This window comes from Suncus etruscus, chromosome 9 (assembly GCF_024139225.1).
Source record: "Suncus etruscus isolate mSunEtr1 chromosome 9, mSunEtr1.pri.cur, whole genome shotgun sequence".
Lineage (NCBI taxonomy): Eukaryota > Metazoa > Chordata > Mammalia > Eulipotyphla > Soricidae > Suncus > Suncus etruscus.
Window position 1 is genome coordinate 93,503,571 of NC_064856.1, and position 22,450 is coordinate 93,526,020.

At 42.6% G+C, this 22,450-nt stretch overlaps 1 protein-coding gene across 1 annotated transcript in view; it reads left to right on the forward strand.

The window, feature by feature from the left end:
• Positions 1-20,231, forward strand: part of HSD17B12 (hydroxysteroid 17-beta dehydrogenase 12) — a 153,131-nt gene extending 132,900 nt beyond the window's left edge. The window contains exons 8-11 of the mRNA XM_049779793.1: positions 1,967-2,048; positions 3,449-3,514; positions 18,370-18,519; positions 19,264-20,231. Coding sequence (XP_049635750.1) covers positions 1,967-2,048; positions 3,449-3,514; positions 18,370-18,519; positions 19,264-19,368 — 403 coding nt within the window. The 3' untranslated portion in view covers positions 19,369-20,231. The remainder of the gene's footprint in view (positions 1-1,966; positions 2,049-3,448; positions 3,515-18,369; positions 18,520-19,263) is intronic.
• Positions 20,232-22,450: the final 2,219 nt, after the last annotated feature.

Consider the following 22,450-nt stretch of genomic DNA (forward strand, 5'->3'; position numbering starts at 1 on the left):
GTGATGAATTAAGACTGTGGTATCACAGAAAATAGTACTTGTTTATTTGGGTATTTGTCATAACAAACCAGAAAAGCGCTAAAGTATGAGCAACATGAGTCTTCATTATGGAACTTGTGCATATTCTTAATGTACCTTCCTGTCTAGAATGTTCCCCAAGTCCCTGGAAAATGAGAGATTAACCAGGTTTGGGTTTTATGTTTGTTTCTGCGTGCAATTAAGCGCAGCCCATTTTGTCCTTCTGCTTGATAGAACAGAGTTGTCAGGAGTCTGGCTGTGCCATGGAAACTGGCTCGACGTCACTAATTCTGCTTAGATGGAGGATTAGAGCTTGACAAGGTCGTTGATTTTCAAGATGAGTCCTTTGTGCCTGCAGCCCCAAATGTTCACCCTCATCCCTACATAAAAACTAGATACTGTATACAGTACAAGGATTAGATGGCCAGGCCGTGAGTTATGTATGATACAATCAGAATTACGCCAAGTGGTATTGTCTTTGAAGAGACGAGAGAATTATGTGCAATTTGGGGGGGGGGGGTGAGGAGAGAGGCTAGGGAGGAAGCTTTGTGCTAGACTGACATACACATGAACTTCTTGCAGCACAGATTTTAGAGAAAGTGTTCTCTTTCCTTTCCTGTCTTGTTGGTGCAGTTTTAAATGCTGCTCTTTTATTTACTTAGATCCAGTGCATTTTTGCTTTTCACTTGGATTTATTTTTCTGTATTTAGAGTGCATCTACTGTGCTTTGAATAAAGTACCCTTGGTTCTGAGTTTTTGCATATTAAAACGAATTCTACCCCCTAGAAGTAATTGAGAAACAAACCTCAGTTGCTTCAAGGAATAAACAATTCAAATAGCATGCCTGCATAGTTGTGATCTATACTTGGTTATAGGTCTATATTAATATGGAAGATGGGAAAGAATTTATTTTCTATAAGTGAACTTTTCTGTTTGGAGTTCATTGTTTTGGCGAGTGAAGCATTCAGAGCTTCACTTTTGGTGAAGTCTGGGTTGAATGTTTGATAGCATTAAATTTTAATTCCTGGATGCCATATTTTATTTCATTTACATGGAAAGGAATAAAATATGTAAGGTTTTTGTGGAAGGACCACAACTACCTCGGCCAAATACATGTATCAAATCAAAGACTCAATCCAGTTGATGCAATGAGCAGTGGTCCAGGAAACTCTGAAAATCTTTCCCTGCAGCTTCTTCTAAGCCTGGCTTTTTTCTTCCCTGGCTCTAAATGAGTGAGGGCACACAATTTATGTGTTTTATGAGAAAAAACTGAAGAAATACCTGAACCGTTTGGATATGTGACTGGGACAAGGTGGGGATTTTGCAGGGTAGACAATAATTCTCTTAACTTTCACTCTTTTGGGATCTGACTTTAAAGGTTTTATATTTGAGGGATGGAGAGATGGCTCAAAGGGCTGGAGCATATGCTTGGCATACAGGATCCTAGAACTAACAACAAAGCTGTTGACCAACTTCACTATCCAAGTTCCTGGATTATTGACTAGTGATCATTTGCCAATGAGAGCCAGGAGAACTGATTGGTAGAAGTTATTTTCTCTCCTTTTCCTCCTCCTCCTCTTCCGCCTCCCTCTCTTCTTCTTCTTCATCCTTGTCATCTTTGTCCTCTTCTCCCTTCTCCCCCTTTGGCTACCAGGAATGATCCCTAATCACATAGCCCATAATAAATCCTGAGCACCACCAGATAGTGACCCCAAAACTGGATACTTAACCAAGTGGTGCTAGTGGTGGTGCTCAGGATTTATTTTGGGCTATGTGATCAGGGATCACTCCTGATAGCATTGGGGGACCATATGAGATGTCAGGGATTGGCTGTGTGCAAAGCAAGCTGCCTTTTACTATCTCTCTAGCCACTTAAGTTATTCTCTTTCAAAGAATCTCACATTTCAATCTGTAACTCAGAGTTGTGTTTGATTTCCTTCTTTTTTAGATCTAAGGGTGTGATTCTGAACATCTCCTCTGGCAGTGGCGTATACCCTGTCCCAATGTTGACCATCTACTCTGCAACAAAGGTGAGTCTTTATTCTTTTTAGTATCATGTCAGCATAAGAGAAATACTCTTCCATCTGAGAACATAGCCTAAAACCATCTTGTAGGTCTATACTTGGCCATTTTCAAATGGGCTGAGAGGAAAAAGAAAATACTCAATACTCATTATCAGCGGGACTGATTGTCATAGACTTTGCAAATGGAGCCTCCAAGATCTCAGATTCACAAATGGCTTGTTTTGTTCCACACAGAGGGATGTACATCTAGAGTGTGGACTGTTTTTGCCACATTAGCCAGGACTCACAGATCTTCTTTGTCACTTCGGCAGTGAGACAAGAACTTTCCAGAACACTCTATAGGATGTCATCATTTTCTACATTATCACTGTTCGCTTCTTTGGATTATCTAACTTAGCATACATTTTTTGTCAATAACCTATGAGTCACAGGCCCCATCTCCACATACATTACTGAGGCATGGAGTACACCTCTAAAATGAAAGTGACTCTTGAGATTCAGCAAGCATTTAGGGGAAAACAAGCAAATGAATAAAATTTTGCAGTATGTCAGGGAAGGATATGATTCCATCCCCTGGGAAGACATGAACAGTGACCTTGTCTTTGGGAGAAAGCTTGACACTGTGTCCCACAAACCATATTCCTTCTGTCATTGCTAAGCTCCAAAGTGTAGAGCAATGCACCCTGATTTTAATGTGATTGGTGAACTTAGCTGTTCTGTTTTCAGAACATAAGACTTATAAAGGGGTCCCTCAGTTATCGCTTAAGAGGCATCATTGATACTCTGGATTTCAGATGTGAAGTTCAGGTCCACCTTCTGAAAAATGACCCAGATAAGAAAGTCACTTCCAAAGAAGGGCTGCCATGCTCATCTCAGACACATCTCGGATCTGGCCATCCCAGAGGCTCACAAGGGTGCTTGCTCTTTTCTTCTTTTCACTGACAACAAAATCCCCACGGAACAAAATTGCACAGAATTCATCTCGTGTTCCGATTTGAGTGGCAAGTGGGGAGAAGGAATGAATCCTTTGTGGCATATGAAAACAATTCTTCTTGGAAAGCAGTTGAGGGGAAAATAATTTTTAAAAGCTAGAAAGGAAGAAAGGCCTTTTTCTAGTTCAATTCATATTTGATGTGGAGCTGAGGTATGGTTAAGAGAATATTGGTGGCATTAGAAACAACTAGGGGTGTTTGGTATCTTCTATGGTCTTTTTTATTTTACTTATTTACTTATGTATTTACTTACTTTCTTACTTATTACTTACTTATTTATTTGCATTTGAAGTCCAAAGAATGATTAGAAGCCATTGTGGTAGATGGTAGATGATTATTTTTCGTTTCTATGGCTACAGAGCAGGGAGATTAATATCCCATGTGTGTTTTCTTCTCCCTCCCACTGCCTCTTAGGCTTTTGTAGATTTCTTCTCTCAGTGCCTCCATGAAGAGTATAAGAACAAGGGCATCTTTGTGCAGGTGAGTGGAGTTTGTGTCAGTTAAGTGTCCCTGTTTTTTGTGTGGTTTCCACAGCAACTTTGCTGTCTTGGCAACGAAAGAAAATCACCTTCCTCAATAAGTGAATGTCATGTTAGCACACTGCTCAAGTCGTGGTGCTTTTTTCTTTTATGCACTTAAGCTTAGATTTCAGCAAGAATTATGCTCAAGATAGATACCTCAAGTAGAATAAAAGTAGCAGGGGGAAAACAAAACGAAAGAGTTGAAGCTTAATGATTATAGATTCTTGCCCTTTAATCTTGAGAGAATTAGACCATCACTACCATCATGATGGACCATGGTGATGGTCCGTCACCATCTACCGTCACCACCAGGTGCTGGATCTAAGGTTTGCTGTCATGATGTGTCCCAGCTCTGATCACAGAAGAATAGGGGAACCTTGTGAAGCAGACGTGGACCATGGCAAGACTAGTAGAGGCATTGCCCTTTTGTATTGTTTTTAACAGTGATCAAACAATCACAGCAGACAACACCAGTTAACTCACTTTCAGATACTCAGTGGCATTTAGTACGCTTCAATTTAGTGCCATTTGTCCCTTCTCCTCTTCCACAACTAAAACTCATGCCCATTAAATTAGAACTCTGTTCTCCACCCCTGCACTTCACAGCCCCCATTCTACTTTCTAATTGGGTGACTTTGACCAACCAGGCACCTCGTAAAATAGAGTCAGGGACTGGAGAGATAGGTCAACAGGTAGGGTGTTTGCCTTGCACATGATTCTTCACAGGTTCAATCCCCAGCAATAAAAACACATAAACGAAGATGTATCTGTGGTCAGATAGTTTTACTGTGTGTGTGTATGTGTGTGTGTGTGACTAGCCTATTTCACTTGCTATCTTGTCTCCAGAACTCATCAGTCTTGTTGCCAGCATAAGGATACATCCCATGTGTGTATATGCCACAAATTCCACCAATTTATCCACTGATGGCCACTTGTTTGCTCCCACCTCTTGACTGTTCTGGACCATTGATGTTCCAAACACTGTTGTACAGATATTTCTGATACCTTGCTTCCATTTGTTTTTCATGATATTTTCTTTGAAGTGAAATTCTTGGACCATATGCTAGTTATTCTTTTAAGGAAGTAGAATCAACATTTTATTTTTCTGTAAAAGTTGCCCATTTAGGTGTCAGAGAGGTAGTACTTTGAGTAGGGCACTTGCTTTGCATGCTGCCAACTTGGATCTGATCTCCAGTGTCCTCCACGAGTGATCTTAGAGTCCTGGCAAAGCCAGGAATAAAAGTTGAGCCCAACCAGTTTTGATCCCTAATTCAAAATAAATAAATAAATAAAAGTCTTCCTTTTTTTTTTTTTTTTTTTTTAATTATGAGAACAAAGGTACAAAGAAAGAGGACAAGGTAAAGTTACAGTGGAAGGACAATCACCCATAACATAATTCTCAGAAGTCCCCTTGCTGATATCTTAACTTTGAAATTTCAGCCAAAGAACATTAAGATAAATAAGACAGAATCCATGTACAATTACTTTGTCCCTCAAGTCCCCAGATTGTAACACATTATAATATTTCTTAACAGTACACAAAGCAATCTAAAGCCATAAAACTTACGTAACTCCTTAAACATTACAGGCATAGTATTTTCTTACATTTCCATATACATGCATATTAGCTTACATTAACCTCAAATTTTAAGTGAGTTCTTTTTAAAGATTAGAGTCAAAGGAGCACAGTAAAAATGGCGCTAGAGTGGCAATTGTTGTTTGCATAGGCCCACCAAAATATGAGGGACATGGAAAGAAATAACCCTGGCCTAAGTACAAAGAGACCCGACCCCTGAAGTTTCCTGGCATAAGACCAAGTCTAGGCTTCAGGCAAGCTAGATCGTCCAATCCAATACATTGTCTGTAGTGCCAACACACTTTTATTTTTCACACAGTCTCTGTTGTTGGTATCATGTTTCTGTATTAAAGATCCTGGAATCTGCATATCTCACATTGAAGTCAGGATGTGGAGCATCCTCTCCTTTCACCTCACAATCAAAGGGCAATGCAGGGAGCCCTGTCCTGTAAGCAGGTCGTTGTTGTTGTTAAGTCTTCTCAGTGTTAAGGGAAGTCTCTTTTGAGCAGGTCAAAGTCTGAGCAGTGTAGGTCTTCCGTGGTAGAGGATTGCTTCCAGGTGATGTTATAAACCAGCCTGGATGTTTCGTGGATGGCTTCCCTGGTTCAGGGGAGAATGGATTATGCCCTTTCTTCTGAGGTCTGTGCCAGGTCATTATGTCAATGTTCAGGGTGTAAGGTCCCTCTGCACTACAAGATTTGTATGTTCCCATCTCTATTAAATAGGATCTTATTTGTATGTATAGTATTTTCCCATTTTAATGTGCCTATGCAAATAAGAAGCAATGCCACGTGGTGTTATTGGCGCATATGGGGGCCATAAGAACAATTCCAATGATTCCCATGACATGGTTCAATCATAAGCATTAAACTGGGGGACTCTTCCACCAAAATTCCTTGTTAAACAACTCAAAAAGAGAAGATAAAAAGTGGTTAGAATCATCACTGTATAAGACAAAATTTAGTAAGAATTATAGCTGTCCAAAAAAACCCACAAAATATTCTAAAGAAATACGTGCCCATTTTATGTATCTTGAAACAATTTGGGGTTGTCACACACAATGCACATCTTTGGACTGTGATTAGGATTGTATACTACTGAAGTTAAAAAAAAAAAGTTAATGTAGGTTAGTAATGTTTGAGAGGGTTTTTTTTTTTTTTAATCATTCTCACCAGAAGTAAAGCATCCAATTTATCTACATTCACGCTGTTGCTGGTTAGTTTTGTTTTTAAACAGTAACTATCCTAATACTTCTGATATGGGCTTTATCTGCATTCTTTTTCTAATTAGTGATCTTGCATATCGTTTCAGCTGTTTCTTGGCCATTTATGTGCCATCTTTGGAGAAATATCCATTTATGTTCTTTGCCTGTAATGTGAATTGGTTATATGCTTCTTGTTATTGAATTGTATGAATTCTTCAAATATCCTGGAGAGTAATCCTTTGTTGGCTATACTGTTCGTAAATATTTACTCCCATTTTATAGTTTGCCCTTTCATTCTCTTGACAGTGTACAGTGATACTCACAAGTTTGCAGTTTTGGTGTAGTCCAACTTACCTATTTGACTTTTGTTGCCTGTACTTTTAAAGTCATTCTAAGAAATTATTCCCAAATCTAATTTCAAAGATATTTTCTTGTTTTCTTTTTAAGAGTTTTATAGTTTTAACTTTTGGATTTAAGCCTTTTGTCTACTTTGAGTAGTTTTTGCTTGCTTGTTTTTGGGCCACACCCAGTAGTGCTCAGGGGTTAGTTACTCCTGTCTCTGCATTTAGGAATCACTCTAAGTGGGCTCAGTTCAATGATAGTGGGTGCTGGGGATTGAACCCAAGTCAGCCACATGCAAGACAAGCACCATATCTGCTGTACTATCTCTCCAGCTCATACTTTGAATACTTTTTACACAGACCTTTGATTGTATGATTATGATGTAGTTAGCAAATGATTGCTATGAAAACGCAATACAAAATATGGGAGCAGGTGTAGGGTTTGTGGGTATCTATCTCAAATCAGCTATTATTCTACACAAAGAAAGAATGGTTCAAAGTAATAAATAGTATTTTGGGAGAAATAATCCTTTTCCTGGTTGGTTTATTCAATGTTTTTTTTTTTGGTTTTTTTTTTTTTTTTGGTTTTTGGTTTTTGGTTTTGGGGCCACGCCTGGCGTTGCTCAGGGGTTACTCCTGGCTGTCTGCTCAGAAATAGCTCCTGACAGGCACGGGGGACCATATGGGACACCGGGGTTCGAACCAACCACCTTTGGTCCTTGATCAGCTGCTTGCAAGGCAAACACAGCTGTGCTATCTCTCCGGGCCTATATTCAATGGTTTTTATTTGTGTGTGTTCTGCAGTTCTGCCAGGCACTAAACTCTGGGCCTCACACATGTGAGACAAATGTTTCAACACTGAGCAGTATCCTTGGCCCTGAGAAGCTGCAGTTCTTTTGTACTGTTGTTTTTTTTTTTTTCATTTTGTTTGGGGTCCACGTTCATCAGTTATCAGGGCCTACTCCTGATTCTGTGCTCAGTGATCATTCCTGGCAGTACTCAGGGACCCGTATGTGTACCAGGGATCTGATTCAGGTTGACCACAGGCAAAGCAAATGCCCATCCATTGTACTTTAGCTTCAGCTCGAAGCGGCGATTCTTATCGTTTTTCTGTTGCCTACTTTCTACCTCCTCACGCACCCACTGTGCTGTATAGCATTCATTAACTACAAGCCCTACTTTATGCTTGCCAGAACTCCAAATAATTAGTAATAATAATAATAGTGAAGTGTGAAGGGTTAGGGCTAGACCCAGTCTTACGATCATGTTTAATAATTCTATAAAATGCTATAGTAGTTATTTTATTTTAAATTAAAACAATGGTGTGATTAGGACCAGGGCTAAGGTGAGCACTTACCTTGCATTTGTAAGGCCCTTGGTTCAAGTATTGGCAGCAGCAAAAAAAAATTATTAAGGAAGATCATGTGATTAGTATTCTCTTCGAATGTATGGAGATTTGGGGCTTTGAGAGATTAAGCTGCTTCTCCTTGTAGAACCTGGACTGCTTCTGACTGGTAGAACCTATTCCACTCATTGATCTGCTTGTGTTGGTTGTGAAGCTAAAGTGCTTGATTCTTAGTTCTGTATTGACTCTTCCATCTCTCTGATGGTCAGAGTATGTGTCAGTGTTCTCTCCATCCAGTGTTCTCTCCGTCCAGCTCCCAAACCTTCTGTGAGCAGGTGCTAGAGCTAAGGAAGGGGAGGGCTGGTGTTAAGTCCTGCTTGCCCTTAAGAGCCTCACCTTGAGGCCACACCCAAGAAATGCAGTGACACCCATAGCCCTTTGGGGTGCTATTCCACAGCTTTCTTTAACTTTCTAAACTCCTCTACTGTTGTAGGGCTATCCTCCCTGCTCTGCCTGTGAGATGGGTAAGCCATGTATTAGGTACTCTTTTGTACTCAGAACCCCTGAAACATTCCAAGCCTGCCCCCCCCCCTTGAGCCACATCCCCAAGAATCTTGAAATTTATACTGTCATCTGTAGACCCATTCTCTTCCTTTCTCACTTTAGGTGACTTTGGGAGACTCTTGAGTTCTACAAAGCTCGGGCAGTCAGTGAGTGATCGAATTCTGTTAATAAGCAGGACTTCCTCTTGATTTCCAGTTAGGTCCCTTTTCTTCAGATATTTTCCTGCTAATATGGTGTGACTCGAAACCATTACCAAAAATATATGTTTGTAAGGGGAAATGTACTTGTGTGTCTGGGTACTGCTGAGGTAGAAGAGACACTGAATGAGGAGAGAGGACCCCTGGTGCAGTCTCATTGAAGCAGTTTCCAGTTCTTGGGTTATTTTGGTCAGTTATGTTTGGAACCAGGGACTTTTTTTTTTTTTTTTTTTTCAGTTGATTCCACCTTTTATTCCAGTCCACACCCTGCTTCCTGGTGCTCTTGTGAAAGTGTCTGTCAAACCATGCTGCTTCCTCCAGGGCTTCGTGGAGTGTATCAGATTCAATTCAGACTCCTCTGAGCCATTTCCTCTTGACCACTTCTCATCCACCTTGTGGTGACCTTGGTGTTTGCTGCCACTCTGCCCTGGGCTGGTTTCTCTGCTGCCACCTCTTACCCATACTTCTCTCTAGTTTGCTGTTCTAGGCTCCCAATTCCCTTTTAGACCTGAGCCTGGGATCCCTCCCCATCTTTTAGGGCTCAGGCCACACTGCACCTACCTTGGGAGACACTTGGCCTATTGGCTCTACCCTGCCTTCAGGATCATTTTGTACCTCTGCTGGCTGCTGCCCTGCTGCCCTCCTTTTCGTGTTGCTCCTAAATTCTGCGTTTCCATTGGTTTTGACTATGGCTAAAGGCATATGGAGTTCTGGGCACACTGGAGATCTGCCTTCTTTTTGGTCCACAGGGGACTCTGGTCCTGTCTGGTCTTGCCTTGTCTAACATGAGCATCTCTTCCCAATGTTTTTTGAACTGTGTATGTTCCTCTCAGCTGCCTCATGGGCTGGCATTTTAGACCTGTATGTAGAGGGCTTCCTGCCTCTTTGCTGACTTACTAAATTCCAATATCCTCTAGTCTTCAGGAAGAAAGTTACTTTTTGGGGTGCACATTCATTTGAATGTTTATCAGATTACTATACTGAGAGAAGAGGATGTGTTTGTCAGTTGAGGGGTTGTTTTCTACGTATTTCTTATTAACATTTTCTTCTTTTCTCTCCTCATCTTTGCCTCCACATCTTTCCTATAATTTTGTAAGAGCCTTTAAAATTTCCTCCATGAATTCTGACTTGCCATTACATAAGCATTTCCTGGAAATACAAATAGAGCTTAGCTACGAGTCTCCTGAATGCCCAGGAGTGGGGGGACTTGGGCTTGACAGACTCTGTCTTAATATTTGAATAGAGGGTAAGAAGAACATTCTGGGCTAAACCTTTTCAAAAGTGTATTCTGTTAGGGAGGACTGTTTGTTCTTATTGCTCTGTAATTAAAGCCTAGTCAAAATTATGTGTAACTCTTGCAGAGTGCAGAGCCTGCAGTAATCTCATTTGCTAGCTGGTGGGCCCTTTCCTAGTCTTCTTTCTGGGTGCCCTGGACCCCATGAAAGCTGTTCGAGAAAGAGCTGCAGCTAATATGACACATCCCCACCCACTACTTCTTGGACTTTTCTTAAATTTGCTTTAATTTGGGGTCAGAGAGACAGCATGGAGGTAAGGCTTTTGCTTTTCATGCAATCGAATCCCAACATCCTATATGGTCCCCTGAACTTGCTAGGAGTGATTTCTGAGCATAGAGCCAGGAGTAACCCCTGAGCGCTGCCGGGTGTGAACCAAAAACCAAAAAAAATTTTGCTTTAATTTGGGGGTCATATATGGCTGTGATAAACTCTGCACTGATGTCTGGCTCTGTACTCAAGGATCATTCCTGGCAGGCTTAGGGGACCATGTGGAGTACTGGGAATTGAGTCTGGGTTGACTGTGTGAAAGGCAAGTGCCTTGCTCACTATAGTATTGCTTCAGTCCCACTTCTTAAATTCTTGCTTTATAAAATTTTCACAAGCCACCTGTTTTTGTTTGTTTTCTCTGTTGCTTGCTTTGTTTTGGGACCACATCCAATGATGTTAGCGTTAATCCTGGCTCTGCACTCAGGAATTACTCTTGGTGGTACTCAAAGTATGGATGCCAAGGATTGAATCTTGGCCACTTAACAAGGCAATTGCCCAGCCCACTGTACTGTCTTTCCTGCCATGCTATCTGGTTTTTCTAAAGAAAAAAATATTTATCTGGGGGTCTGAGGATGTGGTTCAGTGGTCACCCTGTGCCTCCCGCATCAGAGGGCAACCACAAAGAAACAAACAAATGTTTTATATTTGGAAATAAGGTCAAGCCAATAGAAAAGCTCTGAAAATGGAGCCATAAGTCAAATAACTTTGGGGACCTCTGCTTTGGCTTAGCAGCCAGTGATAAGTCTTCAGAATCAACTTGAGGAAGACTTTTGAATGCTCAACAGTTCATGAAGCCCTGCTTGGAGTATCGGTTGATTTAGAACCAGGAGTCACAGATTCTTCAGGCCAAGCTGGCCGGTAGCATCTTTCGTCTCTACCTTGTATGCTAAAGGAACTTCAGTGAGTCACTATATCCAAGTCTCACATTTTGGTAGTCTCCTGCCTATGGAAATGAGAAGAAGAGAGATAAGGTGCTGACATTCATTGGTCATATATCGTGAGCTCCTTTGTTCTCACGTAGTGTATCATCATTTAGCCCCATTTTACCTGAGTGGTCCATTTCCCTGGCAGTGAGAACCTGCTATTCGTCAAATTCTTGGCAGGAGAGGAAGAAGAGGTAAAACAGACACCCCATGCACTACAGGCAGCCACCAACTGAGAAGACTTTGACACACACGGACCATTCAGTTGGTTCCAAGCACTGAAACCCCTCAGGCCTGCACCACTGCATTAAGTATTGCTCAATGTGACCCCTGCTTTTCCTGCCCTCCTTTCATATATATTGCACCACTGCATTAAATATTGCTCAATGTGACCCCTGCTTTTTCTGTTTTCCTGCCCTCCTTTCATCTCTCTCTTTCTCTCTCTTTCACACACACACACACACACACACACACACACACACACACACACACACACACACACACACACAGTTAGGAGCATAAGATGAACTGAGAAGTAGATCACAACCCAACTTCTCCAAAATGCAAGGAAGAAAGGCTTCTTTTAGAGTTTGTTAAAATATTGCTTAAGAAATCATACAGCTCTATTTGCCTTCAGACATCAGAGAAGTCTCAATATTTAGAAGTGAGATGTAAGTCTTCATTCTTATTACTTGCCAATGGCAATACAGGAAGGTAATGATGTGTGTCTTTAGTGCATGGGGTCAACAGAACTGTGGAATGATAACAGATTCTCTCCAGAAATAGTCTTATCTGGTCAGTGATGCTAACTGTGAACTGGCCCTAACAGCAGTAATATTTATCCCTTCAGAGTCATTGAACTCAGAATCCTTCCAATTAGGTAAACCTGCTTTTGTCATTGACAGTCTTTTTTTTAAATGTGGGCTGCTAGGAATTGTGGGAGCCCAGGGTGACCAGATCTGAAGCAAGGATGCCACGAAGAATTAAGAAAAAAGACAGAGGGGCCAGAACCATAGTGCAATGGGGGAGATTACTGACCTGGCACATAGCTGACCCACGTTCAATCCCTGTTATCCCACATGGACCCGTAGTGTTGTTAGGAGTAATCCTTGAGTGCAGAGCTAGGATTAATCCCTGAGCATAACCAGGTGTGGTCCCCTGCCTCCCCCACGCCAAAGACAAAAATAAAATAAAAAAAAAAGTGTGGGGACAGGGGACTAATAGTCTCACAGACAGAGCCCAGCTGTCCTTCACGTACAATCTTTATTGCTTAGGACTAGTAATCATCAGAACATTCTTTGGTCAAAGGTCTAACTGTCTTAATCGCTCCAGGCTAGACTTACATATCTGAGGGGACCTTAGTATTTTGAGAAACATCTTTGTAATGGGCTTTCTCAAGGGGAGATTCTACTGGGGGGGAAGAGCAGTTAGAGCAGTTCTAAGTCGGCCTCCTCAGCAGCATCCCATAGTTACCAAGGAAGAAATCAACTAGTGAGTGATTGAACTGGTCTCTGATTCCAAGCCCATTTGATTTCAAAGTTGAATTTGGGTCTCCCTGGCTCTATGCATACTACCTCTTTTTTTTTTTTGGGGTTTTGTTTGGGGGTGAGGATGCTCCATTTGAAGGAGCTTATGGAAACCAGGTGGTGCTGGGAAATGAACCGGGGGTTCCCTCATGTGAAGAATATACTCTTGCCCTTTGCGCTTTCCTCCACCCATCTTCCTCTTTGTCTCATCCATAGTTCAAGCCATTGTGAAATCCTAATACTTTCAATACTTTCAATCCTATTTCCTTTCATCACAGCTACTTCCTGGCCACTTCTTGTGACCTCCACTGCTACCACTTGAGTCTGAGCCACCGTGATCTCTTGCCCTGGGCACTTTTGTAGTATCTTCCTGCCTAATCTCTCTCCCCATCATTGCCTATAACCCTCCACTTGACTGCTAAATAAAATAAAGCACAACCCAGGCTGTTTCTTTCTCTTTTTTTGAATATGCATGATATTCCTTCAGAAGTAATATTACATACCACAGTTCTCAAAGGAGGGTTGTAGGCCATTTCTTCTGCTGAAAATACTGTTTGGCATTCCCTCTCTTTGAGAGTATAACCCCAAGTTGATCTGCCCACTCTGTTCCCATTTTCACCTTTACTTTTACCCTTTCTGCTTCTCTGATGTCCTTACAATTTTTCAAACTCTGAGCATATGGCCATCTTCAGGCCATTGGACTTCCTGTTCTTTACATCCAGAAGATTCTTGTCTCTTTTTTGTATCCTCCCTTTCTATGTCATCACATCCCAGAGGCCCTCCTTGATTAACTGCAAGAACAGCCGCCACCACTTCAGCCTCAGTACTTTGTTCTTGAGGGTCTGCCGGGCAGCACCAGTTGTCCTTGTCTCGGCTACTCCGGCATCAAGTTGTAGTTCCTGTTTAGAATCGAGCCTGTGAAGTGTTTCTGTGAAAAACAGACTCCAAAACAAGCTATTGCAGTGGTGAGAGCATAGTGGACATTATTTTAGAGGATTTTAAAAAAGGTTCAACAAAGAATATCATCAACCTTTTTTTGTTCTATAGCCTAGTTATTTTCAGTTTGGGATTCTAAATTTGAAGACGAGGTCTCTTGCCCACATATTTAGGTGCCAAGGTCCACGTTGTTTCCATGCTGGCAATATTTATCATGACAAATCATTGCACTTAGGTAACCTAAAAGTTGTGGTACCGAAATATTTCTTCTAAAAGTAGCTACTTGAACTGTTCCTGGTTTCCTTAAGTAAGTGGGAAAATGGGTTAATCATCCTATTACAGGGCCAAAATGATAGCGCAGCAGTAGGGCGTTTGCTTTGTACTCGGCTGATCCAGGACATACCTAGGTTCAATCCCTGAAATCCCATGTGGTCCCCCAAGCCAGGAGCAATTTCTGAGTGCATAGCCAGGAGTAACCCCTGAGCAACACCGAGTGTGGCCCAAAAACCAAAAAATAAAAAAAATAAAAGTTATCCTATTATAGGTTTATTTGCCTGGTTAAGGATGTACCTAAATGACATTTCGACATATAGTACATATAATTACTTTCACATGATGTAAAGCATTCCCTTTCTAATTTTGTACAAAGGGGATCAGTGATAGTACAATGGTTAGGTCATTTGCCGTACATGGGTTCAATCCCCAGCACCTCATATTTCCTCAAATTCTACCAGGAGTGATCCTTGAACGCAGAGCCACGAGTAAATAAACTCTGAGCACTGTCGGTGTAGCCAAAAAGGATAAACAAATAACTGTAGAGAGCCATTTAAGTTGCCTTTGCTAAGAAATTCAGCTTAAGCTTGGGACATCTAAAAATTTAGGCGCAGGCTTTCATATTATATTGTCCACTATTTGGTGTAATTAATTTTCTAATTGTAGTAGATGAGGGAATGGGACTCTGGACCCTGCATGTGGCTCATCGGTAGATACCATGTGAGAGTCCTTTATACCACTGAACAAAGCAAAACTCAATGCTGTTCTTCAGTGATGGACAGGGAAATCTTCTGTTCCCAACTCAATCTAGATGTCTGCTTCATACCTGCTAAGGCTACACGATACTATTCTGGGTACTGGGAGCATAGTGATAAGTAGGCCCTGTCTTCACAATGTATGTTCTAGAAATGGATACTCTCCAGTGATGATTGGGTTCTTGCTGAGTCTTCCTCCTGCCATAGTTTCATACAGACAACCTGAGTGCAGTTCCCTGAATATGTCATGTTCCCTGGTTTATTTGAGGGATAGAGCCCACACCTGGCAATGCTTAAGGGTTACTCTTTTTTTTTTTTTTTTTTTTTTTTGGTTTTTGGGCCACACCTGGCGATGCTCAGGGGTTACTCCTGGCTATCTGCTCAGAAATAGCTCCTGGCAGGCACGGGGGACCATATGGGACACCGGGATTCGAACCAACCACCTTTGGTCCTGGATTGGCTGCTTGCAAGGCAAACACTACTGTGCTATCTCTCCGGGCCCAAGGGGTTACTCTTGACTCTGCACTCAGAAATCACTCCTGACAGTGCTCAGGAGACCATATAAGATGACAGGGATCAAACCTGGGTCAGTTGGGTGCAAGGCAAGTGCCCTCTCTACTGTAATATCGCTTCGGCTCCTCCCTGGCATTTTTTTCTTTGCTCTCCAGATCCCACACTTCAATTATTCTTTTTCAATTGATCTACCTGACAATTGCTTCAACTTTGCTTATATCCATTTAATCCCTGTATACTATTCTACCTTAGTAGACTAGGATTACCACTTTGATTTCATATGATTCAGAAAAGCAATACATGCCTCTTCAGAATACAGTGCTCATTTCTTAGTTGGAAAGATGCACTTAGAGTTGGAATTTTCATGTCCTCACCACCTGAGCCTGTAGGTCCACTGGACCTTAGGGAAGTGGTTGTGTGAAGCATTGACTTACAGCACCACCAAGTGGTTTACCCAGACAGTGCGATTTGGTTCTTCTGCCTCTGCTTGTTTCCCAGCTCTTTGCAACCAGGCCCAGGTCTTCCTTGGTTTTACTCCCCTCAGCCCTAATCCTTCTGTTGGCTCCCTAATCTTCTAGCATGCATCATTGTTCCCTGCCAGTTTTCACCTTTGGACCTCGTAGAAGCTCCACACAAATTATTTTCTTCAGGATCAAAATGGTCCAGTTTATGCCATCTGCATATTGAGGGAGGGAGAAATCTGATTATGTAATTGGAGGATAATGGCCAGATTATCTTGAGAAGTTTGACTTGGGTTTCCTTAGCTAGCTTATCATCTGTGTTTAACAGTGACTCAGTCTTCACTTTTTTTTTTTTTTTTTTTTTTTTTGGTTTTTGTTTTTTGGGCCACACCCAGCGTTGCTCAGGAGTTACTCCTGGCTGTCTGCTCAGAAATAGCTCCTGGCAGGCACGGGGCACCATATGGGACACCGGGATTTGAATCAACCACGTTTGGTCCTGGATCAGCTGCTTGTAAGGCAAACGCCACTGTGCTATCTCTCCGGGCCCCTTCACTTTTTTTTTTTTTTTAATAATCAAGAAACCCAGGTCATGGTGCAGCCAGTTTACTTCAGTTTCTCCATTTTAAGGAGCAGCATGTATGCATAGATACACATACTTTGTCTTGGTGGGCACACTTGTCTTTCCTCAGCCCTTGCTGGCATCTCCTTGACTGGCTTTTTCCACTGCGGTTTTACCTGCCATCTCTCTTAGTTTTGAACTCTCAGACACAAGCTCATTACCACGGGGAAGGGACTTTTTGTTTCTGTCAAGAGCTACATATAATACAGCCTGTGGGACAGTCAATGAGAAGCACATGTCTGCTCCATCATGGACCAGAGCCAGACCAGGATTTCATAGGCCATAGGCATTCCACATCTGCCAGCAATATGGTTTTCAAAATAAAACATTTGAACCCAGAGTAATAGGGTATTTGCCTTGCATGCACGAGTTCTATTCTCAGAATTCCATATCGTCCCTGAACCTGCCAAGAGTAATTTCTGAGTACAGAGTCAAACCAAAAAATTGTAAAAAGCAAAATTTAATAAAATACTTTTTTGAAGAGCTGAAGCAATAGGGCAGTGGGTAGGGTGTTTGCTTTGCATGTGGCCAATCCAGGTTTGAGCTTCCACAATCTGTATGGTCACCTGAGCCTGCCAAGAGTGCAGAGCCAGTAGTAAATCCTGAGCACTGCTGGATGTAATCCTGAAAATAAATAAAGATAAATAAATAAAAACACTTTTTGCCTCAGAGAGCTAGTAGAGCAGATTCTGTCTTGCAGGGCTCAGTCCCCTGAGCACTACTGGGTGTGGCTCAACTACAAATATGGCACACTCTCTGACAGACGTGCTCATTAAATAAGACACGAATGTAATACCCATTGAAGAAATTCTCAAAACATCAGTGAAAGTTGGCTGGTGGGAAAGTGCTCAGTGAAGTTTATTCACTTGGTATGGGTCTGTGGATATAGGTTCTAAGGGAAAGCTACCAAATGATCGTGTTTGAGTTCTTGGCATCTTAGCCCTAAGGAGTAGGCTAAAATCCCAGATTCCCACTTGGGAATGGGGAGCAGGGAACCAGCGGATGCAGCCAGAGGATGAGCTCTTCTTTGCCCTGCTCTGGCCACTGTGCACTGAGATAAACCCTCTCCTCTAGCGATGGCTCACCGTTCTACCCTCTCCTTTCACACACTGTGGGGAAACCAGATCCATGCACTGCTGGATGCACTGTCATGCCCAAGTGAGTGCCAATGAGACGAGGCTCCGCTAGGATGGGGACTCAGTATTGGGGGTGGTCAGCATCACAACCTTAGATCACAGGTTGACTTGAATACAAAGTAAGGAATTAGGTGTTGCACTGCAGTGATCTGTCTCCTGTCAGCTGCCCTTCAGCCCTACCAGCCCACTCTAGACCCGCCAGAGTCTGTGGTTACAGGCTGCTCCCTGAGCATCACAGCGCTGCCCCCACAGAAAGACCAGGCAAAGGGGGGTGGCAAAGTTTGAGTAGTGAGAAATTGGGGGAGAGAAGTGACAGACTGTGGCTAAAGAAGTAAAGTGTTTTATTTGATGATTAGGGGAACATACAAAGCGCTCAGAAAGCTGAGCCCCTCAAAACCAAATAAAGCCATAAAAAAATGGGGAGATGAAATGAATAGACACTTCTCTGAGGAAGACAGAAGGATGGCCAACAAACACATGAAAACATGCTCACCTTCACTCATCAGGGAGATCCAAATCAAGACAACAATGAGATACCACCTCACACCAGTGAGGTTGGCTCACATCAAAAATAATGGAAACAACTTTTGTTGGCGAGGATGCGGTATGAAAGGAACTCTCATCCACTGCTGGTGGGAATGCCCCCTAGTCCAACATCTATGCTTTGCTTTTTCTCTAATTCAAAGCCAGTGTTCTTGACAGAGTCCTGTTCGTTTCTCACTGCTAAGTCCCAGCAGGCTAATGTTGAGACCACTTATCCACTTTTCTCCTCCCGGTTGACCTATGCTGCCTGTTCCCAAACTGTGCCCTCTTCAAAACTTGCATGCTGCAAGGAATTCCAGCCTCATGTTCTCCTAACCTCAGACTGTGTTATTTTTTTCAGAGTGTCCTGCCTTACTACGTGGCCACAAAACTGTCTAAAATTCGAAAACCCACGTTGGATAAACCTTCTGCTGGGACATATGTGAAATCAGCGATTAAGACGGTGGGCATGTGGAGCCGGACCAATGGCTACCCCATCCATTCTATCATGGTAGGTGCATCAGCCTGGGTGCAGATGGGGGTGGGAGGCAGAAATACCATTTTTCCTCGAGAGAGAGGAGACACTTTCTAAGGAGAATGTGGGCTTCTTTGTAGAGAGTGAAAGAGATGGGAAAGGCTAATGTAAGGATATCTTTGCCCTCAACTAGAATTTCCACTCTCTCTTCCAGTCATTCCCTTTTACCTAAAGCATTTTTATGCAACTTGGTTATATAAATAGTCATTCCCACCAAAGACTTACTGATAATAAGTCATTCATGTACCCTACCTCAGACGTGTCTTAAGCAGAGTTTAAGGGGCTAGAGAGACGTTCCATAGCTCAGACGTTTTGCGATGAGTCCCTCTGACCCAGGTTCAATCTCCAGCACTACATCTGGTCCCCTGAGCACCACTGGGAGTTGCTCCTAGCACAGAACCAGGAGTGCTGCTGTATATACCAGAAAAAACGAGTTCTAAATGACACCAACACCCTCAGAATGGGGGGACTGCAACCACAGATGCATGTGGGTGGCTCCAGTGTGAAGGGGGCTCACTTGGGTTTCACCGAATATCTTGAGACATGTCTATGTGTCTGCCTTGCTCGACCATGCTTAGCAGGCATCGGTGGTGTGTCGCGTATGTAGAATCTTTGCCTATAAATGAAGCAGGAGCAAAAAGCCAGGCTGGAACTCATGCACCAACTTAACTCAGTCACCATGAAGCTGGAATGAACTTTTTTCCCCATTTCTTCCCTTAGGGTGCTATAATATCCATGCTGCCTTCTTGGCTATACATGAAAATAACCATGGACATGAACAAGTCTGTGAAAGCTATCTATATGAAGAAACACAAGAAGAACTGAGCACGTATCTCCATACCGAGGAACGAGGAACGTGGCCAGATGCACCCGCTGGCGCATGTTCGCTGCCAGCTTTCTTCCCCCTTGCCCCCCCCCCCCCAATTTCCATTACTTTTCTGTCCTTTTCATAGTTACTAATAAGGCTGAAGGTTGTTGTGACCAGCAGGAAAGCAGGGGTTCTTTTCAGGTGCTTCCCACACATGTTCTGGGTGGTTTTGAAGTTGAATTTATATGCTCATAGCAAAAATGGCTCTTGAGCCTGAAAGAAAGCAAGAGCAGCTTGATAGAATAGAACAGGATTCCAGCAAATCATCAGCTGGAAGGGTCAGACACAGGACCCAACAGGTTCAGCTCTCCCAAATGCCAAATGTGCATCTTCTGTAAGCAAATTTCAAAAAGTAAAGTCCAGGGACCAGAATGATAGTGTAGTGGGTAGGGCTGTAACTTGCCTTGCACACAGCCAATTCAGGTTCAGTCCTCAGCATCTAATATGGTCCCTTGAGTACCGCCAGGGAACAAGTCAGAGGGACTCATCACATAGTGCCTCTGCCACTAGAGCATCTCTCCAACCCCTGAGCACTGCTGGGTGTGGGTTCCTCTCCCCACCTCCAAAAAGTAACATGTAGCCACACTTTGGTGGCTTTCATAGTTACTAATAAGGCTGAAGGTTGTTGTGACCAGCAGGAGTTGATCCTCCTTGGACAGGAAACACTTCTGTTACTCGGGGCATCTACACCCTTGTACCAGGTTGTATGTAGAAAAGTATTTCTTCTCTCTCAGTGGTAGCTAGTGATGGCTATTTTCATGTACCTTTATGATATGTGGGCTTGTTTTTTACTCGCAGGGTCTAGCAAAACATACTTTCCCTTATCCATGCTTCATTTCTTTTTTTTTTTTTTTTTTTTTTTTTTTTTTTGGTTTTTGGGCCACACCCGGCAGTGCTCAGAGGTTACTCCTGGCTGTCTGCTCAGAAATAGCTCCTGGCAGGCACAGGGGACCATATGGGACACCGGGATTCGAACCAACCACCTTTGGTCCTGGATCGGCTGCTTGCAAGGCAAACGCCGCTGTGCTATCTCTTCGGGCCCCCATGCTTCATTTCTATTTAAATGTATATAACTATGGCCAGTGATAGTATAGCAGGTAGGGTGCTTGCCTTGCACATGGCCAACCTGGTTTCCATTCCCCAGCACCACATATGGTCCCCCAAATACTACTAGGACTGATCTCTGAGCACAGAGCCAGGAGTGAGTCCGAAACATGATCGGACTTACAAATAAATATGCATAAGTAGAAAAGCCTAACTTGAATCATTGGTGAAGGTAAATGGGCCAGCTATCCCTTGAGCCAGGTAGCCACGTGGTCCCATGAACACCCTAACTCAAAAAAGTGATCTGTGTCCCCCACTTGTTTTCTCCTGCCCCCATGGTCACAATAGCAGAGAAGTGGCTTTTTCCTCTTAAATCTGTGCCCTCTTTATCCCACTGTAATTAGTTTTGATAAAACCTCACCTAACCCTAATGTTGATTGAAAATATAATTCTTGATGCTTGAAATTAAGGCCATTTTTAATACTGCTTAAGACATTTATCCTGTTGTTTAGTTTGGGGGAATTGGTGGACATACAATGACTCAAGACTTTAGAACTCATGTTGGGCTGTTAGGGTTCAGTAAAATCTAATGGGAACCTAAGAGGGACTGTCCAGCATATTCACATAATGATGTGTGTGATTCCCATTGGTCCTGGAATCAATCCCACCTACATCAGGAATAAAAACATGTGAAAAGATGAGGTTTTCAGTCTTTCTGCTTTCAGTGTGTTCCTGCCCAAAAGAGTATATTTCCATTTGCATGGAAATACAAGTGAATTTCATATTGATGGACATCAGTGGCAAAAGCTACTGGGTTAATGCTGTATCACGATGCAAAGAACTTAAGTTGTACTATAATAAATAGTCTTGCTATGTTGATACCAAATTCAGATGTTGGTGGTCCTGGGTAGATGCTTTGCTGCCAGTGTCAAATTACTAAGACATCCTAAATAACATGTTGAATACTTTGAATATTTAAGGAGTCAACACTTTCGATGTCTACTGTTTTTAGATCAGCTTCTTTTTCTTTTTAAATGTGGGAGGGTTTGGGCCACACTGAGCAGTACTTTAGAATGTTCCTGGCTCTCTTTAGTTTGCTTTGTCTTTTTTTTTTTGGGGGGGGGGGGAAGCGGGTACTCCTGGCTACAATTAGGGATTACTCCTGACTCTGCCCTTAGAAACTACTCTTGGAGGGCCGGAGCAGTGGCACTAAGCGGTAAGGTGCTGCCTTGCCAGAGCCAAGGATGGACCGTGGTTCAATCCCCCGGCGTCCCATATGATCCCCCACGCTAGTAGCAATTTCTGAGCACATAGCCAGGAGTAACCCCTGAGCGTCACCAGGTGTGGGGCCCCCCCCCAAAAAAAAGAAGAAATTACTTTTGGAGGATTTTAGGGACCTATATGGGATGCCAGGGATCGAAGCTGGGTCTGCTTCATGCAAGGCAAGTACTCTACTTGTTGAACTGTATCTCAGGCTTCCTTGGGTCTGTGTTCAAGAGTGACCCCTAGTGGTACTGAGGTGGTGCCAGGGTAGGCTACATGTGAGGCTAGTGCCTTGGCATCAACATTTAAAACAATTTAAATACAATAAATGTTATGAACTGGTTCACTACTTTGATGTCCATCATTGAAGATCAAACAAAAATAGCTGTACAAACCATAAATTTAGAAAGGTGGGGAAAGTTTGGGTAGGGATAAACTATAGTAAGCCAAAATTCTTGCCCTCTAAGAGCCGAGAGATAATAGTACAGGTACTAACACACTTTCCTTGCATTTGGCTGAACTTAATTTGATTTCTGGCACTACCTAAAATCTCCTGAATATCTCCAGGAATGAGCCCTTACCACTGCTGCGTGTGATCCACAAAACAATATTCTTGCCCTCAATTGCTTACATTTGAGCGAGGGGCAGGGAGGTAACCAAAAGAGAGAAAAATAATAAGCAAAATGAATAGTAATGCCCCCATATGATTAATTTTGAGTGCTGCATGCTCTG